Source organism: Theropithecus gelada, chromosome 3 (assembly GCF_003255815.1).
Source record: "Theropithecus gelada isolate Dixy chromosome 3, Tgel_1.0, whole genome shotgun sequence".
Taxonomy (NCBI): domain Eukaryota; kingdom Metazoa; phylum Chordata; class Mammalia; order Primates; family Cercopithecidae; genus Theropithecus; species Theropithecus gelada.
In genome coordinates this window covers 105,855,281-105,867,356 of record NC_037670.1, presented here as the reverse complement: position 1 = coordinate 105,867,356, position 12,076 = coordinate 105,855,281, and the positions used below count along the sequence as shown (strand labels likewise).

The 12,076-nt window shown below is 34.1% G+C and overlaps 1 protein-coding gene across 1 annotated transcript in view; it reads left to right on the top strand.

Moving 5' to 3' along the window:
• C1GALT1 (core 1 synthase, glycoprotein-N-acetylgalactosamine 3-beta-galactosyltransferase 1) overlaps nucleotides 1-11,796 on the top strand; it is an 85,136-nt gene extending 73,340 nt beyond the window's left edge. Inside the window, exons 3-4 of the mRNA XM_025380862.1 lie at nucleotides 976-1,643; nucleotides 6,716-11,796. Of these exons, the coding sequence (XP_025236647.1) occupies nucleotides 976-1,643; nucleotides 6,716-6,919 (872 nt within the window). The 3' untranslated portion in view covers nucleotides 6,920-11,796. The remainder of the gene's footprint in view (nucleotides 1-975; nucleotides 1,644-6,715) is intronic.
• The last annotated feature ends 280 nt before the right edge of the window (nucleotides 11,797-12,076 follow it).

Genomic DNA, 12,076 nt, shown 5'->3' with positions numbered 1-12,076 from the left:
GTACTCATCTAGAATCTCATCATTGAGCTCTTCCTGTACACCAGTGTTACTCAAAATGCGGTCCTGGCCTGACAGTTTGTAAACTGTTTGTCTGCACAAGATAATGAGGTTACACTAGGATGTCAATCAGTTTTAAGCTCACTGCTTAGTTAAGTGGACATTTTGGTTGATTGGTTCTAATGGTAGGCCTTTTTCAAAGTAATGTGTTGCTTTATATTCTGGTATAAGCTCCTTATTTCTTTGCAAACCAGTAGTTTAAAGAGCACTGCTCTGGTCTTGGAATTGCCACGTCTACCATTGTTCTTTTCTGTTTTTGATTGGTGGATTTACATTTTGGAATAAGGTATGTTACTATCAGGAAGTAATCTCAACTCCTGTGCTTTGAACTTTTACCACCTCTGGGTACTTGTAGAAATTCTTTATAGTTGATTCTTGTGAACTTCAAAAATGAACTGCCACTTCAGCAGCATGTCTTTCCTGCTCTTCAGAAACTCATTCAGAGCAGTTAGAAATTTCATCAATAATCTATTAAAAACCAGCTGCTTTCTTCTATGAAGTGCCAAGCAGAGACTATTTAAGGCAGCATTTAGCATGGCTATGAAGCACCAGGAGAACTTATTAAAATGCTGATTCTGATTCAGTGGGTCTGGGTTGGGGCCTAAGATTATGCATTTCTAACAAGCTCCCAGGTGATGCTGTTGCTTTTAATTGGTAAACTACAGTTTGAGAAGAATTTAGATTATAATGTCAACTCTTATTAGCTCCAGTGATTTCTTGGATAACACTGACGTGAAACCAATAAATCAGAATGTCAGTTTACATTAGGATGAGTTTTGCTTTCCTTTGGCTAAATCACTAATAGAGGGATAAATAGGAGGACCTTTGAAATTAGGAAAATGCTTTCTTCAGTATCATTTATTAATATTTGGATTTTACATCTATGTAAATAACTTTTTTAAATGTTTTGTTTAATAGATGAGAACACAGACATCGCTGAAAACCTCTATCAGAAAGTTAAAATTCTTTGCTGGGTTATGACCGGCCCTCAAAACCTAGAGAAAAAGGCCAAACATGTCAAAGCTACATGGGCCCAGCGTTGTAACAAAGTGTTGTTTATGAGTTCAGAAGAAAATAAAGACTTCCCTGCTGTGGGATTGAAAACCAAAGAAGGCAGAGATCAACTATACTGGAAAACAATTAAAGCTTTTCAGTATGTTCATGAACATTATTTAGAAGATGCTGATTGGTTTTTGAAAGCAGATGATGACACATATGTCATACTAGACAATTTGAGGTGGCTTCTTTCGAAATACGACCCTGAAGAACCCATTTACTTTGGGAGAAGATTTAAGCCCTATGTAAAACAGGGCTACATGAGTGGAGGAGCAGGATATGTACTAAGCAAAGAAGCCTTGAAAAGATTTGTTGATGCATTTAAAACAGACAAGTGTACACATAGTTCCTCCATTGAAGACTTAGCACTGGGGAGATGCATGGAAATTATAAATGTAGAAGCAGGAGATTCCAGAGATACCACTGGAAAAGAAACTTTTCATCCCTTTGTGCCAGAACACCATTTAATTAAAGGTTATCTACCTAGAACCTTTTGGTACTGGAATTACAACTATTATCCTCCTGTAGAGGTAAGTTTAGAAATTTTATTACTATGTTAATACTTGGACTGACTGAATTTTGTTGATAAAAACGTGTTAATATGTGTATGTTTCTTTAGTACCAATAATGAGGACTCTTTCTTATTTATTTGTTTTTGAGACAGAGTCTCACTCTGCCTCCCAGACTGTAGTGCAGTGGCGCATCTCCGCTCACTGCAGACTCCACCTCCCAGGTTCACACTGTTCTCCTGCCTCAGCCTCCCGAATAGCTGGGACTACAGGTGCCTGCCACCACGCCCGGCTAATTTTTTGTATTTTTAGTAGAGATGGGGTTTCCAAGACCATTAGCCAGGATGGTCTCCTGGCTTTGTGATCCACCAGCCTCGGCCTCCCAAAGTGTTGGGATTATAGGCATGAGCCACCACACCCCGCCCTTTCGTAGTCTTTTTAAATAGAGTGACAGTATAACAAAATAGATGAGAACAGGGACGTCAGCAGTAGTCACTTAGCAAACATCTCTTGGTTATATGCCAGGCACTGAGAATGTAGAAGTAAATCACAGCCAAATTCCAGTTCTCGTGAACCTTACATTCTGGATGAGGAGATATACAGTAAACAGGCAGACTTATAAAGATAAAATAGGATTTTAGTAGTAAGTGCCCTGAAGAAAAATAAGCCAAGTAAAGGGATGTAGAGTGACCCAGAATGGGATGGAGTCCTCTGGTTTGGGTGATTAAGGAAGGCCTCTCAAAGAGGTGACTTTTGAGCAGAAACCTGAGTGATATTAGAGAACAAGCTGTGTGAAGATCTGGGTAAAGAGCCTTCTAGTCATCAGGAGGACTTAGTGGAGGTTCAGAAAGACCTAGAGTCAAATCCTGCTCTCCCACTTAATAGCCGAACGACTTGTCTGACTTCTGAGCCTTAGTTTCCTCATTTGTAAGATGGACATAATGTACTTGTCGTATTTAGTTGTAATTACAACATAGTACAGCCCTTCACACAGTAAGCATTTAATAAGCCTTGGCTCACATTCCTGAGAATTGTATCTAAAATATATTATTTTATGAAGTATTCCAGTTGTACAAATATTTCAGAATATGCATTGTACTTATGCCCCAATCTTTACCAAATATTAATCTTTTACCACATTTGTTTCAGAGTTTTTTAAAGAAAAAAATGCTATAGTTGAGGCCTGTGTACCTTCTCCAACCTCCTTCCCTGGAGTTAACCACTGTCATGAATTTAATATTACTCATTAACATGATGTTTTATATTTTTCTACATGTTTATGTATCAATAACATATAATATTGTTTTTCAGATTTTTAAATAAGCATCTTTCTACAACTTCCCCTTTTCATACAACATTGAGATTTATCAATGTTAATTATGTATGTGCTATGTTCACTATTATAAGCATTGCTTCAGTGGATAATTGAATGAGACCGGGGATCATGAAACCTAGTTCTCTATGCCTTCTTTTCTCTGGACCTAACATATAAATAATAGACTTCATGCTACTACTCTCATCTTCATAAGGCAATGCTTTCAGATCATCATCTGGAACAGTGATTCTCAACCCAGGGCAATTTTGCCTTCAGAGGACATTTGGCAAGGTCTGGAGACATTTTTGGTTGTTACAGCTAGGAGGCTGCTACTGGCATCTAATGGGTAAAAACCCACTACATTATAAACCTACTAATTGCTAAACATCCTAAAATGCACAGGACAGCCTCCTACAACAAAGAATTACTCTTGCCCAAAATGTCAGTAGTACCATGGTTCAGAGATCCTGTCCTAGAACATCTGACCCGCGCTTTAGGTAATCAGCTTTAAAAGGAAACTTTTCATAATCTGTTTTTCTGTTTTAGTGAGAGTACCACTTTGGATGCTTGTTTGATGTAAACTTTTCTTAATATATTCTGACCATTCCAAGATGACTTGATCTTTTCCTTTCTTAATTCTGTATCCTTTTCCCATATAAAAAATTTACCCAAATTCAAGAATATAAACATGTAGCAAATACATCCAAATGCACATAAGGTATTACTAAGAGTATCTGATGTTGGGTATACATACAAGAGTAGCAAAGGGACATCATAATTGTCATTATTTTGTGAACAGTAAAATAGCCTCCCTTTCAAAAGTACTGCCTATAATTCCTGTTTGCAAATAAAGTATACCTAACAATATGCTTTATATGAACAAAATAAATATAGTGCATCCTTTATTTACATTGTAGTGGTTTATTAAATGGATGGCACATTTGTTCTTTCTATAAAAATTTATCCAATTATGTTGAAGAACATAAAACAAAATTCAGAGTACCAAAACTGACCCATCAATCTGACATTGCCTGTTCTCCATCAGGAGATTCTTACATAAACCCAACGTGAAACTAAAATTCTATTATTATTCATCTATCATTTAGTAAGTTTTCTTCCCCCTAAATGAGTTTAAATCTTATACTTTTTTTTCTATGTACTAATTACTGAAAATACAGAAAATTTTTATCTAGCGAGTCAGGGTAAAAGATACTTTAATTCATGAAAGAGTTACATTCCTAAATTTCTTGTTCAGAACTGACTCTTAAGCAGTTCCCTTCCCACTCCACCTTCTTAGTAATAGACTTTTCACCAGAGAAGTTGCAGTGAGTCTTAATATGGTAGATTTAAAATATATATGTAATTGTTTATGTGTATCTCTCTACATGAAAAATTGACTTTTCTGTAGGTCAGAAGTGGTCAAATATGATTTATTTTATTCTTCAGTTTCATTTACATTATTCTGTCTGAAACATATTAGTACATAATTGAGGTAGAGAGCTCCTGATTTTTTTAAATTGTTAACTAATTACTGCCATTTTTTAACTCATTACTGATTTAAAATATCTCGTTTATCGTACACGATAGCCCTTACTTATAGTAGGATCTATATCTGGGATATCAGTTCTATGCCATTGTTCTAATTTGATTTTGGCCCAGCACCATATTATTTTGAACCTTGTAGCTTTACAGTAATTTTAAGTTATTATTCTAAGGGCAAATTAACTCTTCTTTTTTTCTAAGTGTTTTGGCAACTCATTTCTTTATCTTTGCATACAAGCTCATTAATTTAGGGATAACTGCCAAGGATTTTTTTTAAGTTGCCTTTTAGGTCCTTTGGTCAAGTTTTATAAACCATTTCCATAGGTACGCAATATTTCTGTTACTGTTCTACTTGGGCTTTTTAAAAACTTAACCTTTTTACTGATATATATGAAAACTTATTTGTTTGGTTTTCTTTTTAAGCATCTTTAATATCTGGCTTTGTAACTGAATTCCCTATTCTGATGATTCTTCACTTGAGATTCTTGAGTTTTTTGGGTAACCATAATTGTCTGCTAGCTCTTGTTTTCTAATAATTATAGCTTTTTTCTTTTATTGTCTTTTATTGCATAAATGCCTAACAGAATCCTGACTATCCAGTAAAATATAAATAAGGGTAACATAATTAATGCAGTAAATCTTATCAAAAATATTAATTATTTTAGAGAACATAAAAATTGCTTCCAGAGGTCAGCAATTTAAAACTATTACTGGTCTAGTCCTTAAGTTTAATATGCACTGGACAGGATAGTAGTCACTAAGGTACATGTGGTTATTGAGCACTTGAAATTTGGCTAGTCCAAATTGAGACATGCCATAAATAAAATACACACCTGGTTTCAAGAATGGTTTAATTAACCATTGTAAAACTATTGCATGTTAAAACAATATGATGAAATTTTTCCATTAAATAAATTTCATTTTTTTTTCTTTTTTTTACATTTTTAATGTGGCTACTATATGGCTCACATATCTGTTGGACAGAGCTAGTTTAGATAATCACAAGTTGACCTATCTGGTTATTTTTCCTATTTGCTTTTATTCTGGTATTTCCTAAAGGTGCAAGACTAGGTTGTCTAAGAATCCACATATCCAGTGTGTGTTTCAAAGGAAAGTTCAGAGATAACAGCAGAGAAAATGCAGCGGACAGTTTGATAACTTTTACTACACTGTAAGCTACATACTTCCAAACATGAATTACTAGATTTATTAAATATTCAATCAATATGCATCGCATCTTGGAACTTGCTAGACTATCTCCCTCATTCTTTACAAAGATGTCAGATGGAGCCTGAAGTTTTGTTGGAGTCACCTGGAAGACACCACCGTTCTCCAGATACCAATTCTGACTCTAGGTTGACTGCTTAATTCGTCTCTTTTTGTCTTCTTAATTTTATTGCTTTCTTGTTCATTGTATTGTTGTTTTATTTTAAACTTTGTTCTCATACCAACCCTATTAGGAATTTATGAGAATTACATAATTGGACAAAGGTTTAAATCTGACCTACCTGAGGGCCACCTGATACGATTTTTCAGTCAATAATAGCTAACATTTATTGAGCACTTATTTTAAGCAAAGGGTAATTCCAAGCATTTTACACACATTGTCTCCTTTAAATAACCACCTTTTACAGATGTGGAAGTTGAATCTTATAGAGAATAAATAGCTTACTCAAGGTCGTATACTAGCCCACACAATTTGAGTTCAAACCCAAGTCTAGCTTGAGAGCTTTGTCTCAAATACTGTACTGTTTGGGTTGATATATATAGATGAAGTGTATTGGGTTGTAGACACCTAATGGGCAAGGCTTTGTAGTCACTGAATGCCCCAGAGGTATCTTTCCGAGTCTGAGCCACGCAAAAAATTACAGTGAGAAAATTAGGAAGAGAAAGCAGATGTTGGAGGAGATTTATCCTTTGTATGGCTGCTCCTTTGATTTGAAGAAATCTCAATAATTTTATCTGCTAAAGAGTGTGAGAGAATATTATTTCAGTTAAAAATACTTTCCACAATTTCACTTGGTTTCACCAATTTCAATTAGTTTTAAATCATTAGGACATCTAAGTAAACTATTGATTTATTCCACAGGTCTAGTATATTAGGTTCCTTTGCTTTACCTTGCCATCTTTAATGTTTGCCTTCTTTTAAAATTACATTGTCCTTTATAAGTATGTAAATATTGTATGCTAGCAATGTGCTGTTTATTAACAATGCCTGTTTCCACTACTTTTTTAGGGTCCTGGTTGCTGTTCTGATCTTGCAGTTTCTTTTCACTATGTTGATTCTACAACTATGTATGAGTTAGAATACCTCGTTTATCATCTTCGTCCATATGGTTATTTATACAGATATCAACCTACCTTACCTGAAGATATACTAAAGGAAATTAGTCAAGCAAACAAAAAGGAAGATACAAAAGTGAAGTTAGGAAACCCTTGAAAGAAAATCATGAGTGAACAAAGGTAAAATGTCTAGCATTGCACTGAAAAAGGACTTCTGCATTTCTGACATAGAACACTGGAATCCCAGTGAGGAATTCTAAGTGAACATTCCTTATAGAGACCTTTCACATGAATGACTATAAACTGAAGCTTTAAATGAGCTGTGAAGTCTGTTAAAATGTGTTTTGATACAGTAATATATAAATATATCTATATATATGAAGAACTTGTGTTTTTAAAATGGTGGCCAGGTAGAGGAATTAGAAAAGAGATTTTGTTGCCTGTTTTCTGATCATCTGTATTATTGTCACTGAGAAACTAAAATAATTAAATTTACTAAAACTACACTGCACCATGTTAGTAATAAACAGATCTGCCTTAAAGAAAATTTTAGAAAGAAATATTGTTGCTCAGTGTTGTTAATACAGCTCAAGAATTGAGTTTATATTTGCAGTATGGTATAAATGATCCAGCCCCCTCCACACACACACACACACACACACACACACACACACACACACACAGTTTTTGTCTAATGAAAATGTTGCTGTGATTATTTATAATTGGTAGTATTTCTTCCAGAAGAAGCTAAAATAAAACTGGCACTTACCCTGAAGTGCATTAATAAAACCACACTTTAAAATTTTCATGGGCCTTGACTATATTATATACTTGATTCTAATTGGTAATCTTTTACGGAATCTCTGTTGTCTCTCTTCTAAATATGTTTAGCCACTCTTGAATACCATTCTCCACTATTAATTTACTCAAACCATTCATAGCATTTGTAAACATGTATTTTACAATATTTGTTCCCAAATTTACCCATTGTTAATTATGAGTAACTAATAAATTTAATGCTATTTGAGGATGCTTTTCTTATAACAGTGCCACTCTCAGGAATTACTGACATTTTAAATTGATTATTTTAAACTCTTTCCAACTACATAGTTATGGTTTATTTCATTGTCATCCTGTTGAGATGAGAACTTGTTTGTGCCTTTCATAACTTGTTTAAAGCAGAGTTTTAAAATTCATTTATAGGATCTGAGGTGACTGTTAGTTACAGTGGCAAGATTTTGACAAGAATTAAAAACAATAGAAAATGCAGAGTGCTTAAACAAAAATGTTATATATTGAAAGAGTAGATACTTAATTTATAAATAAGTCTGAAGGTTGATGCTATTTTGGGATAATTGTTTTGCTAATGGATAGTTCTAACAACGCAGAATACCTAGTCAAGACTGTCATCAAAAACATTCACAAATGTTTCATTCTATTTTTAGTGACTCTGTTTAAAGAGTTTCTGAAGGGAAAGAAATTTTTAATTTTTATTATGTTTAGCAGTACTCAGTGTGTCATAACAGAATATTTTACAGACTTTCTATGAGATTATTTTTATGGTACAAAAGATTTACATTTCCCTTATGTTTATCATTATGCCAATTTTACATAGCTGTCGTGCCACTGACTCTGCTATTTAGCTAAGTAATTCCTTTTTTCGGAGACCGTCTCACTCTGTCCCCCAGGCTGGACTGCAGTGGTGCAATTCTCCTGCCTCAGCCTCCCGAGTAGCTGGGATTATAGGCACGTGCCACCACACCCAGCCAATTTTCATATTTTTAGTAGAGATGGGGTTTTGCCACGTTGGCCAGGCTGGTCTTAAACTCCTGAACTCAAGTAATCCACCCGCCTCGGCCTCCCAAAGTGCTGGGATTACAAGTGTGAGCCACAGCGCCCAGCTAGCTAAGTAATTTATATTTATTGTGCCAAAACATGTCAAAATCATGACCTCTTTGAATGGTATATTTGAGAGAATGTTCATTTCATTGGCTAACCATGGACTACTCTGCCCACATAGTGAAAACATGCACCAGTTTTTACCTATTATCATGGTAGTATCATCTGCCAAAATTTCAAGGCATTCATTTGATTCTTTGAACAGCTCTTCACCATGGTGTGTACATGAATTTTCATATGTGTTACTTGACTAGAAGTATAAATGGTTTACTATAAATATCCAAAAACCTTAAGATTTGCTCATAGGAAATGAATGTTGTGATGACTCCTGGGCTCTAGAGTCAGACTTGCTTGGATTTAAATTCTTGCTCCAACACTTACTGTTTTTGTAACCTTGAACAATTTTACTTAATCTCTCTGTGTCTCAGTTTCCTCATCTGTAAATTAGGGATGATAATACTGCCTACCTCACAGGATTTTTATGAGGATTAAATAAATGTAAGGTTCTTAGAACACTGTCTGTCCCAGAATAGGGAGCAATAAATAGAAGACTGTATTATTATTCTGTTACCTTGGAGTGTAAATACTGCATTTAAGTGAATGAAAAATTTGCTTTGACCAGATAAGGAAATAATAGCTATTATTTATCAAGTGCCAACTGTATGCTAGGTACTGTACTTAGATAATCTGTGTATAATAGTGTTAATCCTCATAATTTGGGTGTTTTTCCCTATTATAGATAAGGAAACTGAGGCTCAGAGAATTAAAGTAACTTTGTCACTGTCACAAAGCTAGTAAGTAACAGAGGTAGGATTTATATTCAAACCCTATGTGTTCATTTGAACCGTCTCAGGCTTGGGGTTATTCATTTAGCATTATTTCCATTTTTATGTATATGTTATGTGATATCTGATACATTGGCCAGTAATAGTCAAATTAACCCAGCCAAATTGTCAAAGTGATTCTTAAACTGTGGTTCTCACACTTGCCCAGGATGTTGTTAAATGCAGATCTGAAAACCCCAATCTCAGAAATTCTAATTTAAGCATGGGGCCCAAGAGTGTGCATTCTTACCAGATACCCCAGGGCAGCGATTGTCAAAAGTGTGGTCCCAGCAAACAGCATTAACATCACCTGGGAACTTTGTTGGAAATGCAGCCTCTCTCAGGGCTCCATCTCAGATCTACTAAATCAGATACTCTAAGGGCAGGGGCTAGCAGTTGTGTTTAAGCAAACTCTCCAGGTGTCTTTCTTATCCTAGTTTGAGAACCAGTACCCAGCAACCTACGTGATTTTGGTGCAAATAGTGTTTGAAACACACGAAGATTACTGCCCCATTACTAAGACATTTTTCAAAAAGCCTGTTTTAAATCACTGTAGTACAGGATCACACTATATTAAATCTAAAATAAAGATAACTTAAAGGGTCATTGGATCATTCATTTTGGCCAAATTTTTAGCTTCTCCAAAGTGACTAATATCAGGGCCCACAATAAAATCTGTAATTCTCCAAGTTTAGTAATTTTATGTTGAGACAGGAAGGGTTCATTAAGTACTAATAAGTACATAATTTATTAAAAGCATACATAAGTGTCATCAAAAAGTTCCACAATTGTTAAAAAAAAAATTGAAGTAGTAAATGCTATTTTATAACATACATTTTTCTGCTAATTCATTGTTTTGTTTGACCTAATAAAGCAAAAGAAAAACAAAAAAGCAATTCTCCAAGTACTTCATAGAGCACATAAAATCAGATTTCATGATGATGATGTATTCACTATCTTTTAGATTAAGATCTTTGTTATTTGGTAAATGATTTTAGTATGGTTTCAAAACAAGGCTTTTGATGTCTTATGCTCTCTAATAATGGTATGCTTGTATTTTCTAGTGGAAAGTTCATAAAGCAGATTTTTGTCCCAGTTTGCTTTCAAATACGAATTTCAGAGGAGTTTTTCTTACTGTAATGAGGCATGAAAATAAATCACTGATCAGCTCTTAATATTTTTTTAATATGGAATTGGATTTGAGCATTAAATTTGCTAACTGGTTAGTTTCACAGTTTTCTTGAGTATTAATTTTTCCCTTGAGACTGTCAAACTATAGTTATTACCAGGTTGATGCACTATTTATTATACTTGAAAGAATCCCTTGATTAAATTATATCTAGCATTTTATTTGCCATTTAAGTTTTCAGTTCATTAGACTATTATTCTTTGACAGTTTCTGCCTTCTGTTTATTGCCCTTCTTTATTTGCTTTATTACTAACTTCCATTTTCTAGTTACTCTTAAATGCTGCCTTCACAGGGTTAATTTGGCTGTTAATAGTGATTAGAATTTTTATTACTTAATTGATAATTTTAAACCTACTAACTAGGGTTCCCTATAAAACGGAAAGTAAAAGTCTAAGAATAATGCCTGCTGGCTTTGGAGATAGTTGCACTGCTTAAAAATCTATAATTTTAAATTAATTCTACATCTACAATTATTAAAGGAAGTAGTTATTTGGATTCTTCCACTCACCCTTTTCTCAAAAACAACAACAAAAAAATCTCATTTGCTTTATTTTTCTGCTTTATAGTAGGCCTGACAGAAACATACCGAAGCAATCTGGCAGACAACGTGTGGTAGATTTTATGCTAAATGTTAATGTAACCTCTGTTGATTTTTTTAAAAATGTGTTTATATATAAGATTTGAAATAAAAACTTTAATACAGGCTAGAATAAGGAATTTTACAAATTCTCTTTAGAGAAACCAACTCTAAAGTTTTAGAGTTGAATTGTGCTCTATTTCAACTCCCTTACCTCTCTAGTTTTCAGTTTATATTAAGTTTTAGTAACTTTGCAGGGCCTTGCGAATTAATAACCTACATGAAGTATATTATTAGAGGGAAACTAATCTTACTGCTAAGCAGTGTGTTGTACTACATAGTGAATGTTTGTGTTTTGGAATTTAAAAATTATTTAAGGTAATGGTGTTATGAATGGTTTAAAAATGTCTGGTGACTTGCTTATTTTAAGTGATCACCATTAAGTCAGAAAAATGTATTTTTAAATGTTTCTTGAAGTGCCTTTTGAACATTTTTAAACAGCGGATTTAAATAATGCATAAAATAAATTGCCGTGTTCAAAGTTGTTTCATCTGATTATTTTTAACCAATATAAAAGTTGTGAGATAAATGTTGTCTTTTATGGGTAGTTTGGGGTTATTTTTCCAAAAGTATAAAATTGTTTTCCCATCAAAGCTATTTAGTTTGAATAGGCTTACATAAGTTTTACTGCAATATGTATTACTTACTTTAAAGCAACAAAATATTCCACCTCTGACTGAGAATAATATACTGTGAAAAAATTAGAAACACTCTGTAGTCCAGGTAAGTGTGTCTGGATGGGTGGGGGCAGAGGAGGGGAGAGAA